Below are 21,376 nucleotides of genomic sequence, written 5' to 3'. Positions count from 1 at the left end.
GTCCTTGCTTGTTCTGCCCACTATGCTTCATTTGCTCCCATTGAAAACGACACAGATGAACTATCTTGGGTTAGTTATTGTTCTAGCAAAATCGTTTATTTCTAGCCGCAACGCTCAACGTTTCTCACAGGTCAAATAGTCAACTAAACGTCAACAGGAAGCAGGAAAGGAGACTCGACATTGTTGTTGATTTGTTCTAGCTATCATCAGCGAACTGGAGATCAATCGCTTGTGCAGAGGAGGGTACAGATAATTTAGCAAGCAAAAGTCATTCACAAGTTACAACATGGCCATGACGGCGGTGCGGTCAGGGGGAGCGGGAGGACCAGCCTCTTTGTCTCGGTTCCGCGGTGCACTGGTTGCTGCGGTGCTGGGAGACTGCGTTGGTGGAGAATTTGAAGGTGCAGAGGAGGTGCCCATGGACCGCGTATTGCAGCATTTGAACGGATTGGAGGATGAGAGTCGCGGCGATGGTGAGACAAGATTGATCACTACTAATATTGAAAAACAATAGACTTATTTGTATACAGTACAAATACTCACATTTATCCCCATGTATCTACCTCAGCCCCCCTCCCCGCTTAATCCTAATCCCTATAAAATATGTGGATTGCTCAATGCAACATTAACCTATATTTAATGGGAAATGGCAACACATTTATAGCAGTCTTCTGTGAATGTGCCTCTAAGCCCAATATCAGACACCCACCAACACATTACCATATCGTCGTCATCATCAATTATCATCATCATCATTGTGTGTGTCCCCAGGTATTCTGCAGTACAGTGATGACACTGCCATGACGCGCTGTGTTGTCCAGTCTCTGCTGACCAGGGCAGGGTTTGATGAACAAGACATGGCACGCAGGTAAAGTAGACAGTTGGGGTCCGTCGGTGCATTACAGTTTCAGTACTGTTAAGCATCTATAAAATGTAAATATTTGTTGGGGTGCTTTTTCTCTGCAGGTTTGCAAAGGAATACAGCCATTCTCCAGGGCGGGGGTACGGGGCAGGTGTGATCCAGGTGTTGAGGAAGCTTGCATCTCCACACCTTAATGATGTCTTTCAGCCGGCTCGGGCTCAGTTCAGTGGCCGCGGCTCCTTTGGGAATGGTGGTGCGATGAGGGCTGCACCTTTCGCACTGGCTTTCAGTAACCCAGTTGACATTAGGAGGGTTAGTGATAGTGATAGAATGTGTGGTGGGGGCGAGTGGCTACTATTACTGGCCATCCTAGCTTGTTACATCCTCCTCAGATAGAAAACCAGCTAGCAGCTCAACAGATTCGCTGTTTGAGGAGGATATAAGGCTACTGTCACCCTAACAACCATTCCAATTTAACTGTCTTCATTTTGCTAGGCACTGCTATACTTAAATCCTCTCTCTCTTTCTCTGCTCTCGCTCTGTCTGTTATCTCTGTATCTCCTATCTATTTCTCTCCCTCTCTCTGCTCCCAGTACTCCAGGCTTGGTGCGATGTTGACCCACTCCTGTTCTCTGGGTTACAATGGAGCAGTGCTCCAGGCCCTCGCGGTCCACCTGTCTTTACAGGGGGGTTTGGAACTGCCACACAGGCCTACGTTTATCAACAAACTCATCTCAGAGATGGAGGAGGTGGAAGGAGAAGATGCTGCTCGCAGTGACTCAAGAGTGTAAGTACTTAAACAGATAGTAAAAAATTGTCCACGTTTATTTACCAAGTGCAAAGGATACAACAGGTGAAAACACAGTGAAATTCTTACCTTGAGAGCTCTTTTAGAAATTACAGCCCTTTTTGTACATAATCCCCCCAACAGTATTTGGACAAATTCATTTATGTGTATTAAAGTAGTCAAAAGTGTAGTATTTGGTCCCATATTTATAGCACGCAATGACTACATCAAGCGTGTTATTCTACAAATTTGTTGCATGCATTTGCTGTTTGTTTTGGTTGTGTTTCAGATTATTTTGTGCCCAATAGAAATTGTAAATAATGCATTGTGTCGTTTTGGAGTCACTTTTATTGTAAATAAGAATATAATGTTTCGAAACACTTCTACATTGATGAGGATGCTACCATGATTACGGATAGTCCTGAATTCATCGTGAATAATGATGAGTGAGAAAGTTACAGACGCACAAATATCATACTCCCAAGACGTGCTAACCTTTTTAATATGCCATTTAGCAGACACTTTTATCCAAAGCGACCATTTTTACATATGGGTGGTCCCAGGGATCGAACCCACTACCCTGGCGTTACAAGCGCCATGCTCTACCAATTGAGCTACAATAACAGGGGAGGTTAGCATTTTTTTGGGGGTATGATATTTATGCCTTATTCAATGTGCAGGGGTACTGGTGTGGTTGAGGTAGGTTTATACATAAAACATGACTGGTAGTAGGATATAAATGTAAACAGGGCTGAAAAGTGACTGGTAGCGGGAATATATAAATACGTATGGTAATACAGTAATATACATTGAGTGTACAAAACATTAAGTACACCTTCCAAATATTGAGTTGCAGTGTATATACAGTTGAAGTCGAAGTTTACACACCTTAGCCAAATACATTTAAACTCAGTTTTTCACAATTCCTGACATTTTAATCCTAGTAAAAATTCCCTGTCTTAGGTCAGTTAGGATCACCACTTTATTTTAAGAATGTGAAATGTCAGAATAATAGTAGAGAGAATTATTTATTTCAGCTTTTATTTATTTAATCACGTTCCCAGTGGGTCAGAAGTTTACATACACTCAATTAGTATTTGGTAGCATTGCCTTTAAATTGGTTAACTTGGGTCAAATGTTTCGGGTAGCCTTCCACAAGCTTCCCACAATAAGTTGGGTGAATTTTGGCCCATTCCTCCTGACAGAGCTGGTGTAACTGAGTCAGGTGTGTAGGCCTCCTTGCTTGCACACGCTTTTTCAGTTCTGCCCACAAATGTTCTATAGGATTGAGGTCAGGGCTTTGTGATGGCCACTCCAATACCTTGACTTTGTTGTCCTTAAGCCATTTTGCCACAACTTTGGAAGTATGCTTGGGGTCATTGTCTATTTGGAAGACCCATTTGCGACCAAGCTTTAACTTCCTGACTGATGTCTTGAGATGTTGCTTCAATATATCCACATAATTTTCCTTCCTCATGATGCCATCTATTTTGTGAAGTGCACCAGTCCCTCCTGCAGCAAAGCACCCCTACAGCATGATGCTGCCACCCCCGTGCTTCACGGTTGGGATGGTGTTCTTCGGCTTGCAAGCCTTCCCCTTTTTCCTCCAAACATAGCGATGGTCATTATGGCCAAACAGTTCTATTTTTGTTTCATCAGACCAGAGGAAATTTCTCCAAAAAGTACGATCTTTGTCCCCATGTGCAGTTGCAAACCGTAGTCTGGCTTTTTTATGGCGGTTTTGGAGCAGTGGCTTCTTCCTTGCTGAGCGGCCTTTCAGGTTATGTCGATATAGGACTTGTTTTACTGTGGATATAGATACTTTTGTACCTGTTTCCTCCAGCATCTTCACAAGGTCCTTTGCTGTTGTTCTGGGATGGATTTGCACTTTTCGGACCAAAGTACGTTCATCTGTAGGAGACAGAACGTGTCTCCATCCTGAGTAGTATGACGGCTGCGTGGTCCCATGGTGTTTATACTTGCGTACTATTGTTTGTACAGATGAACGTGGTACCTTCAGACGTTTGGAAATTGCTCCCAAGGATGAACCAGACTTGTGGAGGTCTACAATTTTTTTTCTGAGGTCTTTGCTGATTTCTTTTGATTTTCCCATTATGTCAATTATCAGAAGCTTCTAAAGCCATGACATCATTTTCTGGAATTTTCCAAACTGTTTAAAGGCACAGTCAACTTAGTGTATGTAAACTTCTGACCCACTGGAATTGTGAATTATGTGAAATAATCTGTCTGTAAACAATTGTTGGGAAAATTACTTGTGTCATGCACAAAGTAGATGTAAAAACTGAAGCAGGAAGCACCAGTGATTCGGCTAATAAAAAAGTGGTCAGATGACGCAGATGCTAAGCTACAGGACTGTTTTGCTAGCACAGACTGGAACATGTTCCGGGATTCTTCAGACAGCATTGAGGAGTACATCACATCAGTCACTGGCTTCATCAATAAGTGCATCGATGATGTCGTCCCCACAGTGACCGTACGTACATACCCCAACCAGAAGCCATGGATTACAGGAAACATCCGCACTGAGCTAAAGGGTAGAGCTGCCGCTTTCAAGGAACGGGACTCTAACCCGGACGCTTATAAGAAATCCCGCTATGACCTCCGACGAACCATCAAACAGGCAAAGAGTCAATACAGGTCTAAGATTGAATCATACTACACTGGCTCTGACGCTCGTCGGATGTGGCAGGGCTTGAAAACTATTACAGACTACAAAGGGAAGCACAGCCGCGAGCTGCCCAGTGACACAAGCCTACCAGACGAGCTAAACCACTTCTATGCTCGCTTGAGGCAAGCAACACTGAAGCATGCACGAGAGCACCAGCTGTTCCGGACGACTATGTGATCACGCTCTCCGTAGCCGATGTGAGTAAGACTTTTAAGCAGGTCAACATTCACAAGGCCGCAGGGCCAGACGGATTACCAGGACGTGTACTCCGAGCATGTGCTGACCAACTGGCAAGTGTCTTCACTGACATTTTCAACATGTCCCTGACTGAGTCTGTAATACCAACATGTTTCAAGCAGACCACCATAGTCCCCGTGCCCAAGAACTCTAAGATAACCTGCCTAAATGACTACCGACCCGTAGCACTGACGTCTGTAGCCATGAAGTGCTTTGAAAGACTGGTCATGGCTCACATCAACAGCATAATCCCAGAAACCCTAGACCCACTCCAATTTGCATACCGTCCCAACAGATCCACAGATGATGCAATCTCTATCGCACTCCACACTGCCCTTTCCCACCTGGACAAGAGGAACACCTACGTGAGAATGCTATTCATTGACTACAGCTCAGCATTCAACACCATAGTGCCCTCTAAGCTCATCACTAAGCTAAGGATCCTGGGACTAAACACCTCCCTCTGCAACTGGATCCTGGACTTCCTGACGGGCCGCCCCCAGGTGGTAAGGGTAGGTAACAACACATCTGCCACACTGATCCTCAACACGGGGGCCCCTCAGGGTGCGTGCTCAGTCCCCTCCTGTACTCTCTGTTCACCCATGACTGCATGGCCAGGCACGACTCCAACACCATCATTAAGTTTGCCGACGACACAACAGTGGTAGGCCTGATCACCGACAACGATGAGACAGCCTATAGGGAGGAGGTCAGAGATCTGGCCGTGTGGTGCCAGGACAACAACCTCTCCCTCAACGTGACCAAGACAAAGGAGATGATTGTGGACTACAGGAAAAAAAAGAGGACTGAGCACGCCCCCATTCTCATCGACGGGGCTGTAGTGGAACAGGTTGAGAGCTTCAAGTTCCTTGGTGTCCACATCACCAACGAACTATCATGGTCCAAACACACCAAGACAGTCGTGAAGAGGGCACGACAAAGCCTATTCCCCCTCAGGAGACTAAAAAGATTTGGCATGGGTCCTCAGATCCTCAAAAAATTCTACAGCTGCACCATCGAGAGCATCCTGACTGGTTGCATCACCGCCTGGTATGGCAACTGCTTGGCCTCTGACCGCAAGGCACTACAGAGGGTAGTGCGTACGGCCCAGTACATCACTGGGGCAAAGCTCCCTGCCATCCAGGACCTCTATACCAGGCGGTGTCAGAGGAAGGCCCTCAAAATTGTCAAAGACTCCAGCCACCCTAGTCATAGACTGTTCTCTCTGCTACCGCACGGCAAGCGGTACCGGAGTGCCAAGTCTAGGTCCAAAAGACTTCTCAACAGCTTCTACCCCCAAGCCATAAGACTCCTGAACAGCTAATGATGGCTACCCAGACTATTTGCACTGCCCCCCCACCCCATCCTTTTTACGCTGCTGCTACTCTGTTAAGTATTTATGCATAGTCACTTTAACTCTACCCACATGTACATATTACCTCAACTACCTCAACTAGCCGGTGCCCCCGCACATTGACTATGCAACGGTACCCCCCTGTATATATAGCCTCCCTACTGTCACTTTATTTTACTGTATATATAGCCTCCCTACTGTCACTTTATTTTACTTCTGCTCTTTTTTTCTCAACACTTTTTTGTTGTTGTTTTATTCTTACTTTTTTGTTTAAAATAAATGCACTGTTGGTTAAGGGCTGTAAGTAAGCATTTCACTGTAATGTCTGCACCTGTTGTATTCGGCGCATGTGACCAATACAATTTGATTTGATTTGATTTGAGATGTCCTAACCGACTTGCCAAAACTATAGTTTGTTAACAAGAAATGTGTGGAGTGGTTGAAAAACTAGTTTTAATGACTCCAACCTAAAGTGTATGTAAACTTCTGACTTCAACTGTACATGTAAACAGGAGTAATAGTGTGCAATTAGAGAATGGGCCCATTCTGCGCCAGGATAGCAAAAATATTTTTGGGCTATCTCAGATTGTTCTGGCAAATCTCACATAGAAACTTCATTGGGAGGAAAGATGCTTTTTACATTTGTATCGCAGACTGTTTTTGAGAATATCATAAAGAAAGTGGCCATTTTACATTTACATTTTACATTTTAGTCATTTAGCAGAAGCTCTTATCCAGAGCGACTTACAGGAGCAATTAGGGTTAAGTCCCTGTATATGTGCCTCCTGTAAGACCCTATGATCTGTGAACTGTACATGCTACATCTTGGTGTCATTATTCTCCTTATAGTGTGCTCGAAATTGTATTTTATTTTTGTACGTTAATTTATTCAACAATTTAAAATATTCATATTAATATCTCAAAATACCTATTTTTTTTTTTTTTTTTGGGGGTTATTTTTAGACATATTGTTTGGAACAATAAACAATAAACTCTTCAAACAATTCACATTTCCAGAGTGGACTCTGGTCTATCCTGGCGTGGAATCGCCCAATGACGAATTCTAACAAAAGGGTACTCCTTTTCTAGGGTGCTTGAAGAAATAACTGATGCACGGAGGAGAGTTTTTGGTTCTCAACTTTTCTTTCCTCTTCTTTCATTTACATTACATTTACATTTTAGTCATTTAGCAGACGCTCTTATCCAGAGCGACTTACAGGAGCAATTAGGGTTAAGTGCCTTGCTCAAGGGCACATTTACGTCATTTAGCAGACGCTCTTATCCAGAGCGACTCACCAATTGGTGCGTTCACCCTATAGCCAGTGGGATAACCACTTTACAATTTTTTTTTGGGGGGGGGTAGAAGGATTACTTTATCCTATCCCAGGTATTCCTTAAAGAGGTGGGGTTTCAAATGTCTCCGGAAGGTGGTGAGTGACTCTGCTGTCCTGGCGTCGTGAGGGAGCTTGTTCCACCATTGGGGTGCCAGAGCAGCGAACAGTTTTGACTGGGCTGAGCGGGAACTATGCTTCCGCAGAGGAAGGGAGCCAGCAGGCCAGAGGTGGATGAACGCAATGCCCTCGTTTGGGTGTAGGGACTGATCAGAGCCCGAAGGTACAGAGGTGCCGTTCCCCTCACTGCTCCATAGGCAAGCACCATGGTCTTGTAGCGGATGCGAGCTTCAACTGGAAGCCAGTGGAGTGTGCGGAGGAGGGGGGTGACGTGAGAGAACTTGGGAAGGTTGAACACCAGACGGGCTGCGGCATTCTGGATGAGTTGTAGGGGTTTAATGGCACAGGCAGGGAGGCCAGCCAACAGCGAGTTGCAGTAGTCCAGACGGGAGATGACAAGTTCCTGGATTAGGACCTGTGCCGCTTCCTGTGTAAGGCAAGGTCGTACTCTCCGAATGTTGTAGAGCATGAACCTGCAGGAGCGGGTCACCGCCTTGATGTTGGCGGAGAACGACAGGGTGTTGTCCAGGGTCACGCCTAGGCTCTTCGCACTCTGGGAGGAGGACACAGCGGAGTTGTCAACCGTGATGGCGAGATCATGGAACGGGCAGTCCTTCCCCGGGAGGAAGAGCAGCTCCGTCTTGCCAGGGTTCAGCTTGAGGTGGTGATCCGTCATCCATACTGATATGTCTGCCAGACATGCAGAGATGCGATTCGCCACCTGGTTATCAGAAGGGGGAAAGGAGAAGATTAGTTGTGTATCGTCAGCGTAGCAATGATAGGAGAGGCCATGTGAGGATATGACAGAGCCAAGTGACTTTCGTCTTGTTCTGTTTTCTTTTCTGTTTTGTATCTCCAGCTTCAGCGAGTCAGAGTTCCCATTCTGTGATCGTCTGCACAGAGTCAAGGACCTGATGGAAAGGAACAACAGTGTCAGCATTGAAGAGGTCATATCTGAGTTAGGTCAGTATTGACTTATGGGGTAAATGCAAACTATATTCAATGGTGGCATTATCCCTCTAGGATTTTGCTATTCTCTGCTGGTCTTGGAATATAATTTACTAGTTTATCACTTTTGTCACCAGCTAGTATGATAGACTAGCAATTTTAGTTCACTCTAAAGATGTATTTCTTTCTGTGTTTGTACTCAGGCAATGGCATTGCAGCCCTGCATTCTGTCCCCACTGCCATCTTCTGTGTGCTGCACTGCCTGGAACCCCGGGAGGGTCTGCCCGAGCGCTACAGTGGCCTGGAGAGGACAATGGCGTACAGTCTGGCCTTGGGGGGCGACACAGACACCATTGCCTGCATGGCGGGGGCCATTGCAGGGGCACACTATGGAATCGATGCTATCCCCCAAATCTGGCAGCGTTGTTGTGAAGGGGCAGAGGATGCTGATATAAATGCTGAGCGCCTACACACTCTGTACCACCAGGCACCGGCTGAGGGAGACTCTGGGACCGACAGTCAGCCACACACAGCAGCACATGATCCCACAACCACTAAATGACTTTGACAGAGATAAACATACATTGATAGCTATTTCATATGTCATCTTATTCCGTGGTCCTCCTTCTGTCATCTGTTCAACAAATTAGTTTGTCATGAAAACCCCCATTATGGATTTAACATGAGTTACTGTATGCCATTTTTTTGATGGAGAAAAGTATTTAATAAACAGTTTTTAATGTCAGAAGCTTTATGATGTATTTGTGTTTGTTACTGAGAATGTACTGGGAGGTGCAAGACACTGAAATCCCTTGTAGTTAAAACTCCGTGAGGTAGGTGGCGGTATGTTCACGGGCGCTGATAGTCTGTCAGACCCAGAAGAAGAAATATGCGGAAGTTTACTTAGGAAGAAATGTGTGTTTCAGAAGGCACTTCAATAAACTAACTTGACTTTAAGAACATAAGCCATGGATATACAATAACAATGGAAGGTAATGTAATAAATCTAGTGTTGTTAGCGAATGAGGTGGATGGTGTTCACAAATTCAATGTTGATTGACGACCACTGCTGCGCGAGCTAGCTACTACTAGCTCTGGTCTAGCTTCTGACGACGCCCTGGACCAGAGGTTGCTAGATACTAGGTCTGGGCGATATGGCTAAAATATATCACGGTATATATATATTTTTTTTTAAGGACGGTATGACAGTATTTGATGTTTTTGAATAATACAAGTTCTACATTTGCCGAGTAGTACGTGCCCCTAGGGTGGCAACACCTACATTCTAAGGGATTTCAATGGGTCTTTCTCCATTCTGATAGTTTTGTACTGTTCAATTTAACTTAAAATAAAAATCGTTTTCAGTATTTTCATCAATTTCTGCTTTTCCTGCACTCATTTGAGATAATTTCCATACTGCCACATAGGGCTGCACAATAAGGCAAACAATCTAGGCCTTATTTTTAACCAAATGTTGCAATTGCGATTTGACTTGTGATTTAGATCAAAACACTTGTGTGAACTGTTGAAATCATTCTATAGTTAGAATATAATAGTTGGCACTTTGATTACAGTGTTGTTTGACATGAAAATGCCAGGGAGGAGTTATTTTGAGAGGGTAGGAACTAAATTGTTGTGTTTCCTAGGGGATCCTATAATCGTTAGCTACATTTAATGTTCTCTTAGCTACTTCATGTAACTAACAAATTCATGCTTTGTGTATTCCTCTTTGATTTAGAAGATACTGTTTTACAAACAACATGCTGATTTAGGTCTACACCATCACTGGTATTATCAGGCTGTATAGCTAATTACGTGTCCTCTGACTCAGTACATGTATTAGCTAGTTAGTTAGCTAGCCAGCTAACTAGCGATTAGCGGCGAACAAGATTTAGGCCCATCTTGCTAAGAAAAGACAAACAAGCTGTTTGCAGATGTAATAAACACAAACTAATAGTAATTATAGAACGCTAGTGGATTTATATTAAGAAGCAAAGTGAAAACAGCATCGTTGTCATCAACATTGTTGCATGTGCTGCATTGACCATGCAGACTGAACGCAATTGTCTCGTGGTCAAGGACCAACAAATGCGCTCATTGGGTGACGGGGCGGGGCTAGGTCTGTGTGGAAAGCAACATGGAGAGAGATGACTCAAGTAGCGAAGTACGGTAAACTAAAACATTGAAGTTACACCTGACAGGTGTGGCATATCAAGAAGCTGATTAAACAGCATGATCATTACACAGGTGCACCTTGTGCTGGGGACAATAAAAGGCCACTAAAATGTGCAGTTTTGTCACACAACACAATGCCACAGATGTCTCAAGATTTTAGGGATCTTGCAATTGGCATGCAGACTGCAGGAATGTCCACCAGAGCTCTTGTCAGAAAATTGAATGTTCATTTCTCTACTGTAAGCTGCCTCCAACGTCGTTTTAGAGTATTTGGCAGTACGTCCAACCGGCCTCACAACCGCAGACCACGTGTAACCACGCCAGCCCAGGACCTCCACATCCGGCTTCTTCACCTGCGGGATTGTCTGAGACCAGCCACTCGGACAGCTGATGAAACTGAGGAGTATTTCTGTCTGTAATAAAGCCCTTTTGTGGGGAAAAACTCATTCTGATTGGCTGGGCCTGGCTCCCCAGTGGGTGGGCCTGGCTCCCAATTGGTGGTCCTATGCCCTCACAGGCCCACCCATGGTTGCGCCCCTGCCCAGTCATGTGAAATCCATAGATTAGGGCCTAATAAATGTATTTAAATTGACTGATATGAACTGTAACTCCGTAAAATCGTTGAAATTGTTGCACGTTGCGTTTATATTTGTGTTCAAAATAAATATATGGCTCTGGCTACATCCATAGAACCATAATGGTAGTTAGTAAGAAGCCTTTGTGTGTCAGCTGGTGAATCACTTGCTATGTTTTATTGCATCTTCTATCTATGCAATACAAATTAATCTAATATTCTCAACTACCCATTAGCTGGTTATCAGTAAATTACCTCTTCCCATATCTTTGGCCACACCAAAGACACTAGCAGGCAGGCACACTCTCTTAGGTCACACATATAAGTATGTCTGTCTTTTCCCCAGTAGGCCTACAAGGATCAGAGACGACCACTCCTGGCAGGAAGTCCCAGTCTGCAGTGACTGGCAGCGCAAGGAAAGTGAAGGACAATGCAGCAGACTGGCACAATCTGATTCTGAAATGGGACCGACTGAATGATGAAGGATCCACCATTGCAAATAAGATAGTCAATTTAGGATTCAATAAAGAGTAAGTCAATCCATGTTCTGCAATGTGTGGTTTCTACCAATGAGGCAATTGTTGTAAGATTTGTAGTGGGATAATAATACATGTATAAATCCATGGATTATTAGACAGAATTGGGAGGAAAGTCATGCCAATGTGAGAGACCTTATCCCTTTATTAAAATCAGTTCACAGAAAGAGATGCAAGTCATGATGGCGGGTCAGGACACCTCTGCCAGCTCTAATTCAGAGAATGCATTTGAAAACAATAGAGAACTAGAAGAGGAGTGTGACAAGTTGCTAAGTGTCATGGACAAAATGGTAAGTCAATCATTTGTGCCATTATTGAACAGAACCAAAGATTGTGGAAGAATCTGCCAAATCTTGATTGAGGATTGTTCCACCTTCTCTTTTTCTCTCTGGCAAGACCAACAATTGTAGCCTAGTTCCAGATCTGTTTGTACTGTCTTGCCAACTCAATGGTCATTGTCACAACACAAACATATCTGGGACCAGGCTACAATTGTGCTGTTTGTGTCATTACTGACTTTTTATTTTATTTCCATCAGACTCGTATTGTATCAAAAATGGAGAAGTTAGTTTCCTCTGAGAAGGGGATCATCGATCTGGAGACATTCCAGTATGGAACAGGAGGAAGACAAACTCCTTTGTTTCAGACCTGGCCTACGTCACAGTTCGGTGAGACTATTCATCAGTTTAAGATGCCCTGTGCTTTGAAAATACACATTGAACTGGTTTCCCAGACCCAGATTACGCCAAATTCTAGACTAAAAAACACGTTCAATGGAGATTCTCAATTGCGTTTTAGTTCTATGGTAGGCTTAATTTGTATCCGGGAAACTAGCACTTGAGGTATTTTTAGTATGGACCATTTATGTTCCATGACATGTAAAGTTTTATAAAATATGTCTCTATTTTCATTGCAGCGGACATCTCCTCCAAGCTCTACGAAGCCTACAAGCAAGAACTGACACTGAAACTGGCTATTCTTCAGGAACTAGCTCACACAACTAACCCAGACCTTTCAATGGTGTACCTCTCCTGCTGGCTGTATCAGCCGTACCTAGATGACAGGGCAAGGTTACTGTTAGAGGGTCTTCTTTTAGAGACAGGGCATAGGCCAATTTAACAAACATCAGTTGGAACATTCTTTTCATATTTGAATGGGATTCTATTCTATTTATGGACTTGTTAGTATTACATTTACATTTTAGTCATTTAGCAGACGCTCTTATCCAGAGCGACTTAGTTAGTGAATAGATATTTTTTTATACTGGCCCCCCGTGGGAATCGAACCCACAACCCTGGCGTTGCAAACGCCATGCTCTATCAACTGAGCTACATCCCTGCCGGCCATTCCCTCCCCTACCCTGGACGACGCTGGGCCAATTGTGCGCCGCCCATGAGTCTCCCAGTCGCGGCTGGCTGCGACAGAGCCTGGATTCGAACCAGGATCTCTAGTGGCACAGTTAGCACTGCGATGCAGTGCCTTAGACCACTGCGCCACTCAGGAGTATACTGTATTGGACATTAAAGGAACTCATGCACTCAATCAAGCACAGCAATACTGCTGGTTTCAACTCCATGAAATAATAGAATGATTTGGTTCTCGCATTCTTTATTAAGAGGAAAATGAGTTAAACTGTACAGCATATGAAATGGTTGTACTGCAACATGGAAATTAATAAAACCACAATTTCTTTTAACGTTTTATTTATTTTATTTCCCCTAGGGGAAAAATGTTACAGCCAAATATATAAAAAGTAATAAAATAGTGCAACTTTTTTTTGTACTGCTTTTGATATTTATCTACATATAAACATATCACAAACTAAGCACTTGTTAAAGGAAGGGCTATTAATGTGTCTATGAAAACACCACATCGAAAATAATGTTTACAAATTTACAAAGAATACCAGGAATACACTTAAAATCCACCAGATGGAAAAAATCAATATGGGAGATGTGTGCTTGGTGTCCGGGTGTGCAGGAACAAAACAAATCACTGCTGTGTTTTCCCCTCAGCCTCAATACCAAGCAGAGCATGGACTGCTTCCAGAGGGACTCCTTCAGGGGCGCGGATGTGCATAGTGGTGCCGTCAGGCCCGTTGACGATGATGATGCGCTCCGAGGCCAATTCGCCCTCCTGGCCCTCTGCTAGGTGCATGGTCAGCCCCTCAGTCTGGATGTAGATCTCCTGGACCTCCTGGCAGCCCTGGGCCTCCTGGCTGCCCTGTGCCTCCTGAACCACCACCTGGCCTCCTTCGCTAGAGGTAGAGACAGCCTGGGTCAGGCCACTCTGCTGGACTGGGGTAGGGTTGGACTGCTGCGGCTGAGTACTCCTGGGCTGCTGATCAACTGCGACTTGGTCTGTGGCCAAGGCCTTCTCTAGCTCCTTCATTTGATCCGCTATGTCACTGGTGCTCAGGACCTCAGTAGGTTCTGTACCAGACACACCCTGATCTGTCTCCATGGCGTCCTCTCCCACTGAGTCAACTGTTTCTGTCATGCTGTTGGATAAGTGATCCTGGATCAGTTCCATGGGTGTTATGTTGGTCTCTGGGTTAGATGAGACAACCTGTGGTGTGATGGTAGCAGTCTGAGTAGCTTGAGATCCTGCTGTGCTCTTGGTGGGCACCTGAGCATGTGGTAAAATGTCCTTCATGCTTGTTGTTGCGGTGTTCTCTACTTTGGCCTCACTTGATTCTGAGAGGATACAGGGAAATGAAAGCAGAAGATGATGACAAGTGATCTTCCATGATTTCTTCCAACTTTTGGTTTGGACATATAGCAAATATCTATCCACAAGTTGTTAGTAGCAGGTAAAAAATACAACATACCTTTTGTGGAAGTCTCAATGCCGTTCTGATGGATCTGAACACCAGCCTGGTTTTCCATTTTAAATCTCTTTGTTGGAGGTAACATTTTAGAATTCTAGGTAGAGAAAATAAGACTTGCATCAACCTAACAATTACTCAAATCTGAGCATCTCATAACAATTCATTACTATGAAAAAAATTGCATAATAATGCCATAATTCCATAACAGTTTAGAGAAAAGTGTGCAGTCTAACTTAAATTGTGCTTTCCTTACCTCCATGTAGCGGACATTCTTGATTGCCATGTTGGTGACATTCTGCTGCGTTGGTGGGTTCAGAACTTTCAACTTGTTCACCTCATCGAAGATGCCAAGAGATTTGGCAACCTAAGCGACAGGACGCACAGTATGAAACATTTCTCTGTACATTTTGCTTCCAAGATGGAATAATATTTGTGAATGCATTTTAATACGTTTCAACTTCCAGTGCAGTGATTCTAATAATGTGAAGTCTGTATACTGTATTATACGTTGAGGATCTTGAGTTGAGATCTGGCTTTATTAATTCTCCCTAGGGGCTACATTCAGTTGGATTGAATTGAGGAATATAGATCTACTTACATTTTACATTTTAGTCATTTAGCAGATGCTCTTATCCAGCGACTTACAATTAGTGCATTCATCTTAAGATAGCTGGGTGAGACAACCACATATCACAGTCGTAGGCAAGTACATTTTCCCTCAAAGTAGTATCAGCAAAGTCAGTGCTAGTTGGAAAATATTTTATTGTATTTATTTGTACCTCTATATTGTGGACCTCCAAGGCCATGTGGACACCCTGAGGGTTACTGATGTAGTCCTGGGCCATCTTCTTCACCTGGCTGTGGAGCTGCTCAAACTCCTGGTACACATCCGAAAACGGGGTTTTGGGTTGCCGCCCCTTCTCCACCTTAGGTTAAATAGGATACACATATTCAGTAAACTAAAAACAGAACGTCTTATTCTTTATTTGCCTGTTGCTAAGAATGTGATAAAAAGATCCCCCATTTGTCCAGAGGTAAATAGCTTCCATATCAAGCCTACAATTTGATCATCCAATTTTCCCACTATATCACCATGCATTCAAACATTGTGTAGCAAAAACCATGTATTGTGTAAAAAACTAAAAGTGGGGCATGCAACTGTTTTTCAGGTGGTGACCGTACCTTCATCAGGAGGAACTCCCAGACAGTCATGACCTTAGCCAGACGAGGGAGCACAATCTCCATGAGTTCTTCATTATCACATTCGTGTGTCACCTAAACAGGGGACAAGTGACATAGTAAAGTACTAGTACATACACATTCCTATCCTTTGTCATTAGTGCCATTGGTAGGTATGATTTTCAGATGTGATACTCACAGCATTGCTATGTGTTGCATTCTTAGAACAAAATGCCTTTGAGCACATTTTAGTTTTATGTCAGTAATGTTTTCTAATCCTGACGCTTAATTTGATGTACCTCTTTGAGCCACGCTTTCCTACTCTGGGCCTGCTGCTCCACACTGGCTGCTCCCCCTCCTAGCTTTGGAGGTCGCCCCCGTCTCACCGCTGGGTGTGCTTTGGTAGGTGGTCTGCCCCGTCCTCTGGGCCTCCCTGGTCCCCGAGCCTGGACCATTGTCTGCCTGGTAGAAGCTGCTACTCCTTGGGTTGCCGTGGTATCCGCCTTTGGAAGTACAACAGAATCAGTAAAAACACTATGGATCGGTTTCCCAGACACAGATTAAGCATATTCCTAAACTAAAACTATTTCAATAGAGATTCTCCATTGTGCATGATTTGTACTTTTAGTCCAGGACTAGGCTTAGTCTGTGTCCAGGAAACCGTCACTATAACAGACAGACATAACCATATTAGCTTTAGGCTAAATTAGCCGTGGGTCGTCAACATTCCAATGGTAATTTTTTGTCAACGTTTGATGAGACAAGGTAACTTTCTAGGGTCTTACTTTTTGTTGAGTGGTTGACGTTGCAGCAGCTGTTTTCTCTGAGGCCTCACTTTTCTCAGGAACCGATGTATTTTTAACACTGCTGGCATTACTTTCTTCAGTCGGCTTCTTATGTTCGGCCCCAGCGTCTGTGCTTTTACCAGGGCCGTCTGTTTTAGGGGTCCCTTCAGGAGGGGACTTCAGTTCACCGTGGGAGGGGTTCAGCCTGTAGTGTCTGGACAGACCTCCGTGGCCTATGTAAGCTTTATCGCACGTTTCACATTGAAAGGCCTTCCGCTTGTGACTGTAAATCATAGATGATGTTCCCTTTTTACCATCCTCACCATCCTCATCTTCCTCCACACTGATCTCAGAGTAGTCGTCAGAATCTGACTGATGGCTCTCGGCCAAGTCCTCTGTCTTGATGAACTTATAGTCCTTCACCTTGTACTTGGGCGGTCTGGACACCCTGCCGGAACGCGTTTTGATATTCGGTGCCTTTTTCATTCTGGTTTTGACCCTTTTCACTTTTTCCAGTGTGGGGACAGAGACAGACATGGCAGCAGCAGTGGCAGGTTTAACTGCTGTGACTGTTGTGCCATTGACCGGGGCCTTACCTGAAGGCTGCTGGACAGGGGTCTGAAAAGGTATGGGCAGTTTGTGCACAACGGGAACCAAGCTGCCAACCACGGGTGTTGAGCTCTGCAGTAGCAGCTGAATAGGAGGGTCTCCAGGGTTCTGCTGTAGGAAGTACTGTTGCTGTCCAACTATGGGTGTGATGTGGATGATCTGTGGGCTGCTGCTCACACCGCCGTTCGTAGACACTTTGACCTGCTGGCCTTGACTCGCCACAGCAAAATTCTTCTGTTGAGGGATTGAAATGGTAGTCTGCGTAGGTCCTTTCACCTCCTGCTTTCCAGAGGGCATCTGGACTTGGATTCGGATGGTTTCCTGCTGGTAAAATATAAACAATATTCATGTCAGTGGCGGTCATAATTGCCAGACAGTAGATTTGATACAGCTGATTAAAGTGTCATGATCGAATTTCTGCTTTTTTCTCCTTAAAACAGAATTTGACAATTGAGCATACTACATGCTACATGTGGTCCTCTGTAGCTCAGCTGGTAGAGCACGGCGCTTGTAACGCCAAGGTAGTGGGTTCGATCCCCGGGACCACCCATACACACAAAAAATAAAAATTATGCACGCATGACTGTAAGTCGCTTTGGATAAAAGCGTCTGCTAAATGGCATATTATATTATTATTATTATATTTACATATTCGTGAAAGTCACACGAGCTATTTAAAGCAATAATTTGGATTACTAGCTAGATTCTAACAGAATACATGAACAAATACCAAAAGAAAAGTTGTTACCTTTTTCTGAACCAGGCGTGTTCCATTGTTGGACTGAAGTGCCACTTGTTTCGCAACATTCTTCAGCTTCTGTGATGCATTCTGCATAGTGACCAGTGGCTTTGGGCTTGCTACTGCAATCTCTGAAGCTGCAACAGTCGTGAACAAGCCAGTTGTGGGGTCCAGTGTGGTCACAACCTGCTCCGATTCCTTGGGTGTCTGGGCCATGGATTGCTGAGATTTGGTAACTTGCTCTATTACTTGTTGCAGTTCGTTGGGAGCCAGTGCTGTACTGGGAATAGTATACTGTATCTGTGACGAAGTAGTAGGGAGTGTTTTGATGCCTTGATTTTGTTCAAACAGGCGAGCAGCCTCACTCTCAGTCACTGTAACAAGCTGTTGTTTGGCCAACTGCTCCACTAGCTGTTGCTGCTCCTCTTCAGTCAGACCTGATCCCTCAACAAAACTACCATCTGGTTGCACGTAAATGATGGTGGTCCCAGGTGCAAGAGCATTTACAAAGTCAGCACTGACTGTAGAATACTCTGCACCCGTTGCAATACATGAGGTCTCAACAATAGACGTTATGTTCTGTTCAGGTTGTTGTTCATTGTCTTCAGTTTGGCTGACAACCTCCTGGGAGTCCTTTGCAACGAATGTATCCTCTTTTGTGCAGCTTTGCAGGAAATCTGTCAAGCCATGCGCTTCGGTGATCTCAGGTGCATTTGCTTCAATGCATTTCTCGCCGATTTGGTTCTGGTTTACTGGCAATCCAGAAACACATGGAACTTGAGCTATTGTACCGTGATCTGCCCCTGTTGTTGTACTTGACATATTGCTCTCGTCCTCGTTGTCCGCCATTTTGACTGTTGTAGCTAGCTAGCTAGATATTCATGTGCAATCCTGAACCAATCGATAGGTTAGGTAACTTGAATTTCGATAAATGTTTACTGACCAAAAAAATGATCTACTAAGGTTACAGTATTGGTAAAAAAAAAAATAATAATAATAGCGATATTGTGAAACGGTGCAATCGTTAAACGCTACAAAAGGAAACAGTTCACGGCGTGAGCAAATAGACTGCTAGCTGTAGCTACCATATTTTTCTCCAACGTAGATATGCCATTTCCGTATCCGTGCATTCTCTTCTTCTTCTTCTTCTTCTTCTTCTTCTTCTTCTTCTTCTTCTTCTTCTTCTTCTTCTTCTTCTTCTTCTTCTTCTTCTATAATATAATAGCGGTCCGCAAACAAATGTTAGAGCTGCATGCCACCACCTATTGTACTGGAGTGTATAGTCAATCACAGTTTACAGACTAAATAATAATAATAATAATAATATAATATTCCATTTAGCAGACGCTTTTATCCAAAGCGACTTACAGTCATGCATGCATACATTTACCAGTAATTAAGATAAATTAAACCCTCCTATCTAATCCTGTACTACTAAGAAAATAAAAAAAAACTGCCCTACTAACTTCTATCAACCCATCCCCCAAATCCCTCCCAACACCCTCATCCCCATCCAACCTCAATAACCCTACACATCAATCTTTCTCTCTCTTCCACATACCGATACTTACAACAATACATCAACAAATGCTTCACTGTTTCATCAACCATACTCTCCATACACAAACCATTCAAAAAATGTATGCACTCACTAACTGTAAGTCGCTCTGGATAAGAGCGTCTGCTAAATGGCTAAAATGTAAATGTAAATGTGAATTTGCATGCTTGCCAACCAGATATAATGAGTTCAATGTACAATGTCCTAGATGCAACTGAGGAAACATCACCTCTTCCTTCCTAATCTGAACCTTGAACCTTTCTTTTGAGGGCATATAAATGCCGGCCCTTGGGCTCTGAGTCCCATCTCTTCTGCCACACATCTATCATAATGGCTCTAATCTTACATTTGGCCTCACCTCTACACAGTGGAGCACGAATATCAATTATATCTAGTTTTAAAGCCCTTTTGGCTACCTGGTCTTCTATTTCACTCCCAAGTGGGCTGGGACCCAGAAGAATTGCACTACTACTCTCTTGATTGTCCATAATAACATGAATGCCTCCAATAGTATTTCACTCCTATTAGATTTTCCGGATGATAAACTGTTCAATACAGACAGGGAATCTGCGCATACTACAATTCTGACTGGTGGAGCGTCCTCCACCCACTGGAGGGAAGCTACTACTGCCAACAATTAAACTGAATTTACTGACAGCTCATCTGTTAGCCTTTGACATATCTCTACATCAAATTCAGGAATGTAACTGCCTGCTCCTGTACAACCCAATGATGTATATTAACCCTGGATTGCTGATGCTATGTATTGGCCACTGAGAGGCTGTGAAGCCCCCGGTCGGCCATATTGGCACTCCCCAGTAGGAGCAGTCCTCCATAGGAATGAATGGAATTCTACAGTATTTCAATTAAATATTTCAAGGACAAAATTACATGTACTTAAGTATTTGTTTGTTGTAGTGGGGTCAGTAACATTAGTGCTCTCTAAAACAATACTTTAAGGAAAATGTTTTTGTTTGCTTTTTATGTTTAGCTCACATAATATAATTGAAAAGTATGCATTAGTATGTCTGTAATAGAATAAACGTGTCCAAAACAAATGTAAACATTAATTCATGCATTTCTATAGCTTCCCAAAATATTTTTTACAATGGAGGAGGAGTACCAAGATGGCTGTGCGGTGGCTTCAATACAGCCCCCATGTTAGTCATCCAGGGTTTATACCAGTGGAGGCTGCTGAGTGGAGAACGACTCCATTCCAGACATTATTATGAGCCATCCTCCCCTCAGCAGCCTCCACTGGTTTATACACATCACTATCTGGATCCTTTTAGACATTTGTAAAAAATGACCGCCACCAACTGGACTGGAGTGTGGACCAGAGACGGGAAGGTCTAAATCCTACTAATTACTCTTGTCTCCCTAAGGAAACGAAGTAAGGTAATGTGGTATGGGATTTTAACGCCCACAACACGCTTTGGGGGGGAAACAGATGGATGGAAATGGCCAAGTGATGGAAAATTTGATAGAAAATAAAGATCTGGTGTGCCTGAATGATGGCCGAGGGACCAGGATTGATGTAGCCACAGGGAAAGAGACTGCCTTGTACCTCACTCTGGTATCTAGTGCGATGGCAGGAATATGTGAGTGGGAGGTATGGGAGGAGTCGACAGTAGGGAGTGATCATTACCCCATTGTAATAATAATAATAATATGCCATTTAGCAGACGCTTTTATCCAAAGCGACTTACAGTCATGCGTGCATACATTTTTTTTTGTGTATGGGTGGTCCCGGGGATCGAACCCACTACCTTGGCGTTACAAGCGCCGTGCTCTACCAGCTGAGCTACAGAGGACCACACCACATTCACAGTAGGCTGGAGGGAGGAGGAGGTGTTAGTGGAGGGAGTAGGCAGGTGGGTGTTTGGAAGGGCAAAGTGGGATCAGTTTCAGGAGCTGAGTGAGCAGGTGATGGCTCGGGTGGATATGAGAGGAGATGTAGATAGTATGAGTTAGTGGGGGCAGCTACTGAGAGTGGGGCAATGGTGAGGATTAGGAACAGGGCATTTAGAGTACTGAAAAGGACGCATAACTTCCAACATCTG

The 21,376-nt window shown here is 44.0% G+C and overlaps 3 protein-coding genes across 5 annotated transcripts; 2 read left to right on the top strand and 1 right to left on the bottom strand.

Moving 5' to 3' along the window:
- Positions 1-47: 47 nt before the first annotated feature.
- adprs (ADP-ribosylserine hydrolase) lies at positions 48-9,076 on the top strand. Its single transcript, XM_041854236.2, has 6 exons — positions 48-473; positions 772-868; positions 967-1,174; positions 1,456-1,649; positions 8,240-8,343; positions 8,532-9,076. The coding sequence occupies exons 1-6, from the start codon at positions 287-289 to the stop codon at positions 8,888-8,890; spliced, it is 1,149 nt and encodes a 382-aa protein (XP_041710170.2). The 5' UTR covers positions 48-286; the 3' UTR covers positions 8,891-9,076.
- Positions 9,077-9,188: 112 nt separating this feature from the next.
- Positions 9,189-12,873, top strand: LOC121544316 (cyclin-dependent kinase 2 interacting protein). Of its 2 annotated transcripts, none has more exons than XM_041854235.1 (5): positions 9,189-9,320; positions 11,427-11,607; positions 11,771-11,903; positions 12,152-12,281; positions 12,530-12,873. In XM_041854235.1, exons 1-5 carry the CDS (start codon positions 9,314-9,316, stop codon positions 12,730-12,732), a joined length of 654 nt encoding a protein of 217 aa, XP_041710169.1. In that variant the 5' UTR covers positions 9,189-9,313; the 3' UTR covers positions 12,733-12,873. The 2 variants fall into 2 exon arrangements, with proteins under 2 accessions (XP_041710169.1, XP_041710168.1); XM_041854234.1 differs by having other exon boundaries at positions 11,424-11,607.
- A 426-nt stretch (positions 12,874-13,299) lies between these two features.
- LOC121544727 lies at positions 13,300-20,126 on the bottom strand. Of its 2 annotated transcripts, none has more exons than XM_041854818.2 (8): positions 17,765-20,126; positions 16,408-17,340; positions 15,922-16,125; positions 15,626-15,718; positions 15,223-15,369; positions 14,697-14,807; positions 14,444-14,537; positions 13,300-14,309 (listed from the first exon to the last, which is right to left on the bottom strand). In XM_041854818.2, exons 1-8 carry the CDS (start codon positions 18,602-18,604, stop codon positions 13,606-13,608), a joined length of 3,126 nt encoding a protein of 1,041 aa, XP_041710752.1. In that variant the 5' UTR covers positions 18,605-20,126; the 3' UTR covers positions 13,300-13,605. The 2 variants fall into 2 exon arrangements, with proteins under 2 accessions (XP_041710752.1, XP_041710753.1); XM_041854819.2 differs by having other exon boundaries at positions 16,408-17,337.
- Positions 20,127-21,376: the final 1,250 nt, after the last annotated feature.

This window comes from Coregonus clupeaformis, chromosome 29 (genome assembly GCF_020615455.1).
Source record: "Coregonus clupeaformis isolate EN_2021a chromosome 29, ASM2061545v1, whole genome shotgun sequence".
NCBI lineage: Eukaryota > Metazoa > Chordata > Actinopteri > Salmoniformes > Salmonidae > Coregonus > Coregonus clupeaformis.
The sequence above is the reverse complement of the archived record's forward strand: the minus strand, read 5'-3'. Positions and strand labels throughout refer to the sequence as shown.

Coding starts and splice junctions, on each gene's coding strand:
- adprs (XM_041854236.2), top strand. CDS start 287: ATGGCCATGACGGCGGTGCGGTCAGGGGGAGCGGGAGGACCAGCCTCT. Junction 1,650..8,239: donor GCTCGCAGTGACTCAAGAGT/GTAAGTACTTAA, acceptor TTGTATCTCCAG/CTTCAGCGAGTCAGAGTTCC. Junction 8,344..8,531: donor AGAGGTCATATCTGAGTTAG/GTCAGTATTGAC, acceptor GTTTGTACTCAG/GCAATGGCATTGCAGCCCTG.
- LOC121544316 (XM_041854234.1), top strand. Junction 11,904..12,151: donor TAAGTGTCATGGACAAAATG/GTAAGTCAATCA, acceptor TATTTCCATCAG/ACTCGTATTGTATCAAAAAT. Junction 12,282..12,529: donor CTGGCCTACGTCACAGTTCG/GTGAGACTATTC, acceptor TTTTCATTGCAG/CGGACATCTCCTCCAAGCTC.
- LOC121544727 (XM_041854818.2), bottom strand. CDS start 18,604: ATGGCGGACAACGAGGACGAGAGCAATATGTCAAGTACAACAACAGGG. Junction 15,370..15,625: donor GGGAGTTCCTCCTGATGAAG/GTACGGTCACCA, acceptor ATTTAACCTAAG/GTGGAGAAGGGGCGGCAACC. Junction 14,310..14,443: donor CATTGAGACTTCCACAAAAG/GTATGTTGTATT, acceptor GTATCCTCTCAG/AATCAAGTGAGGCCAAAGTA.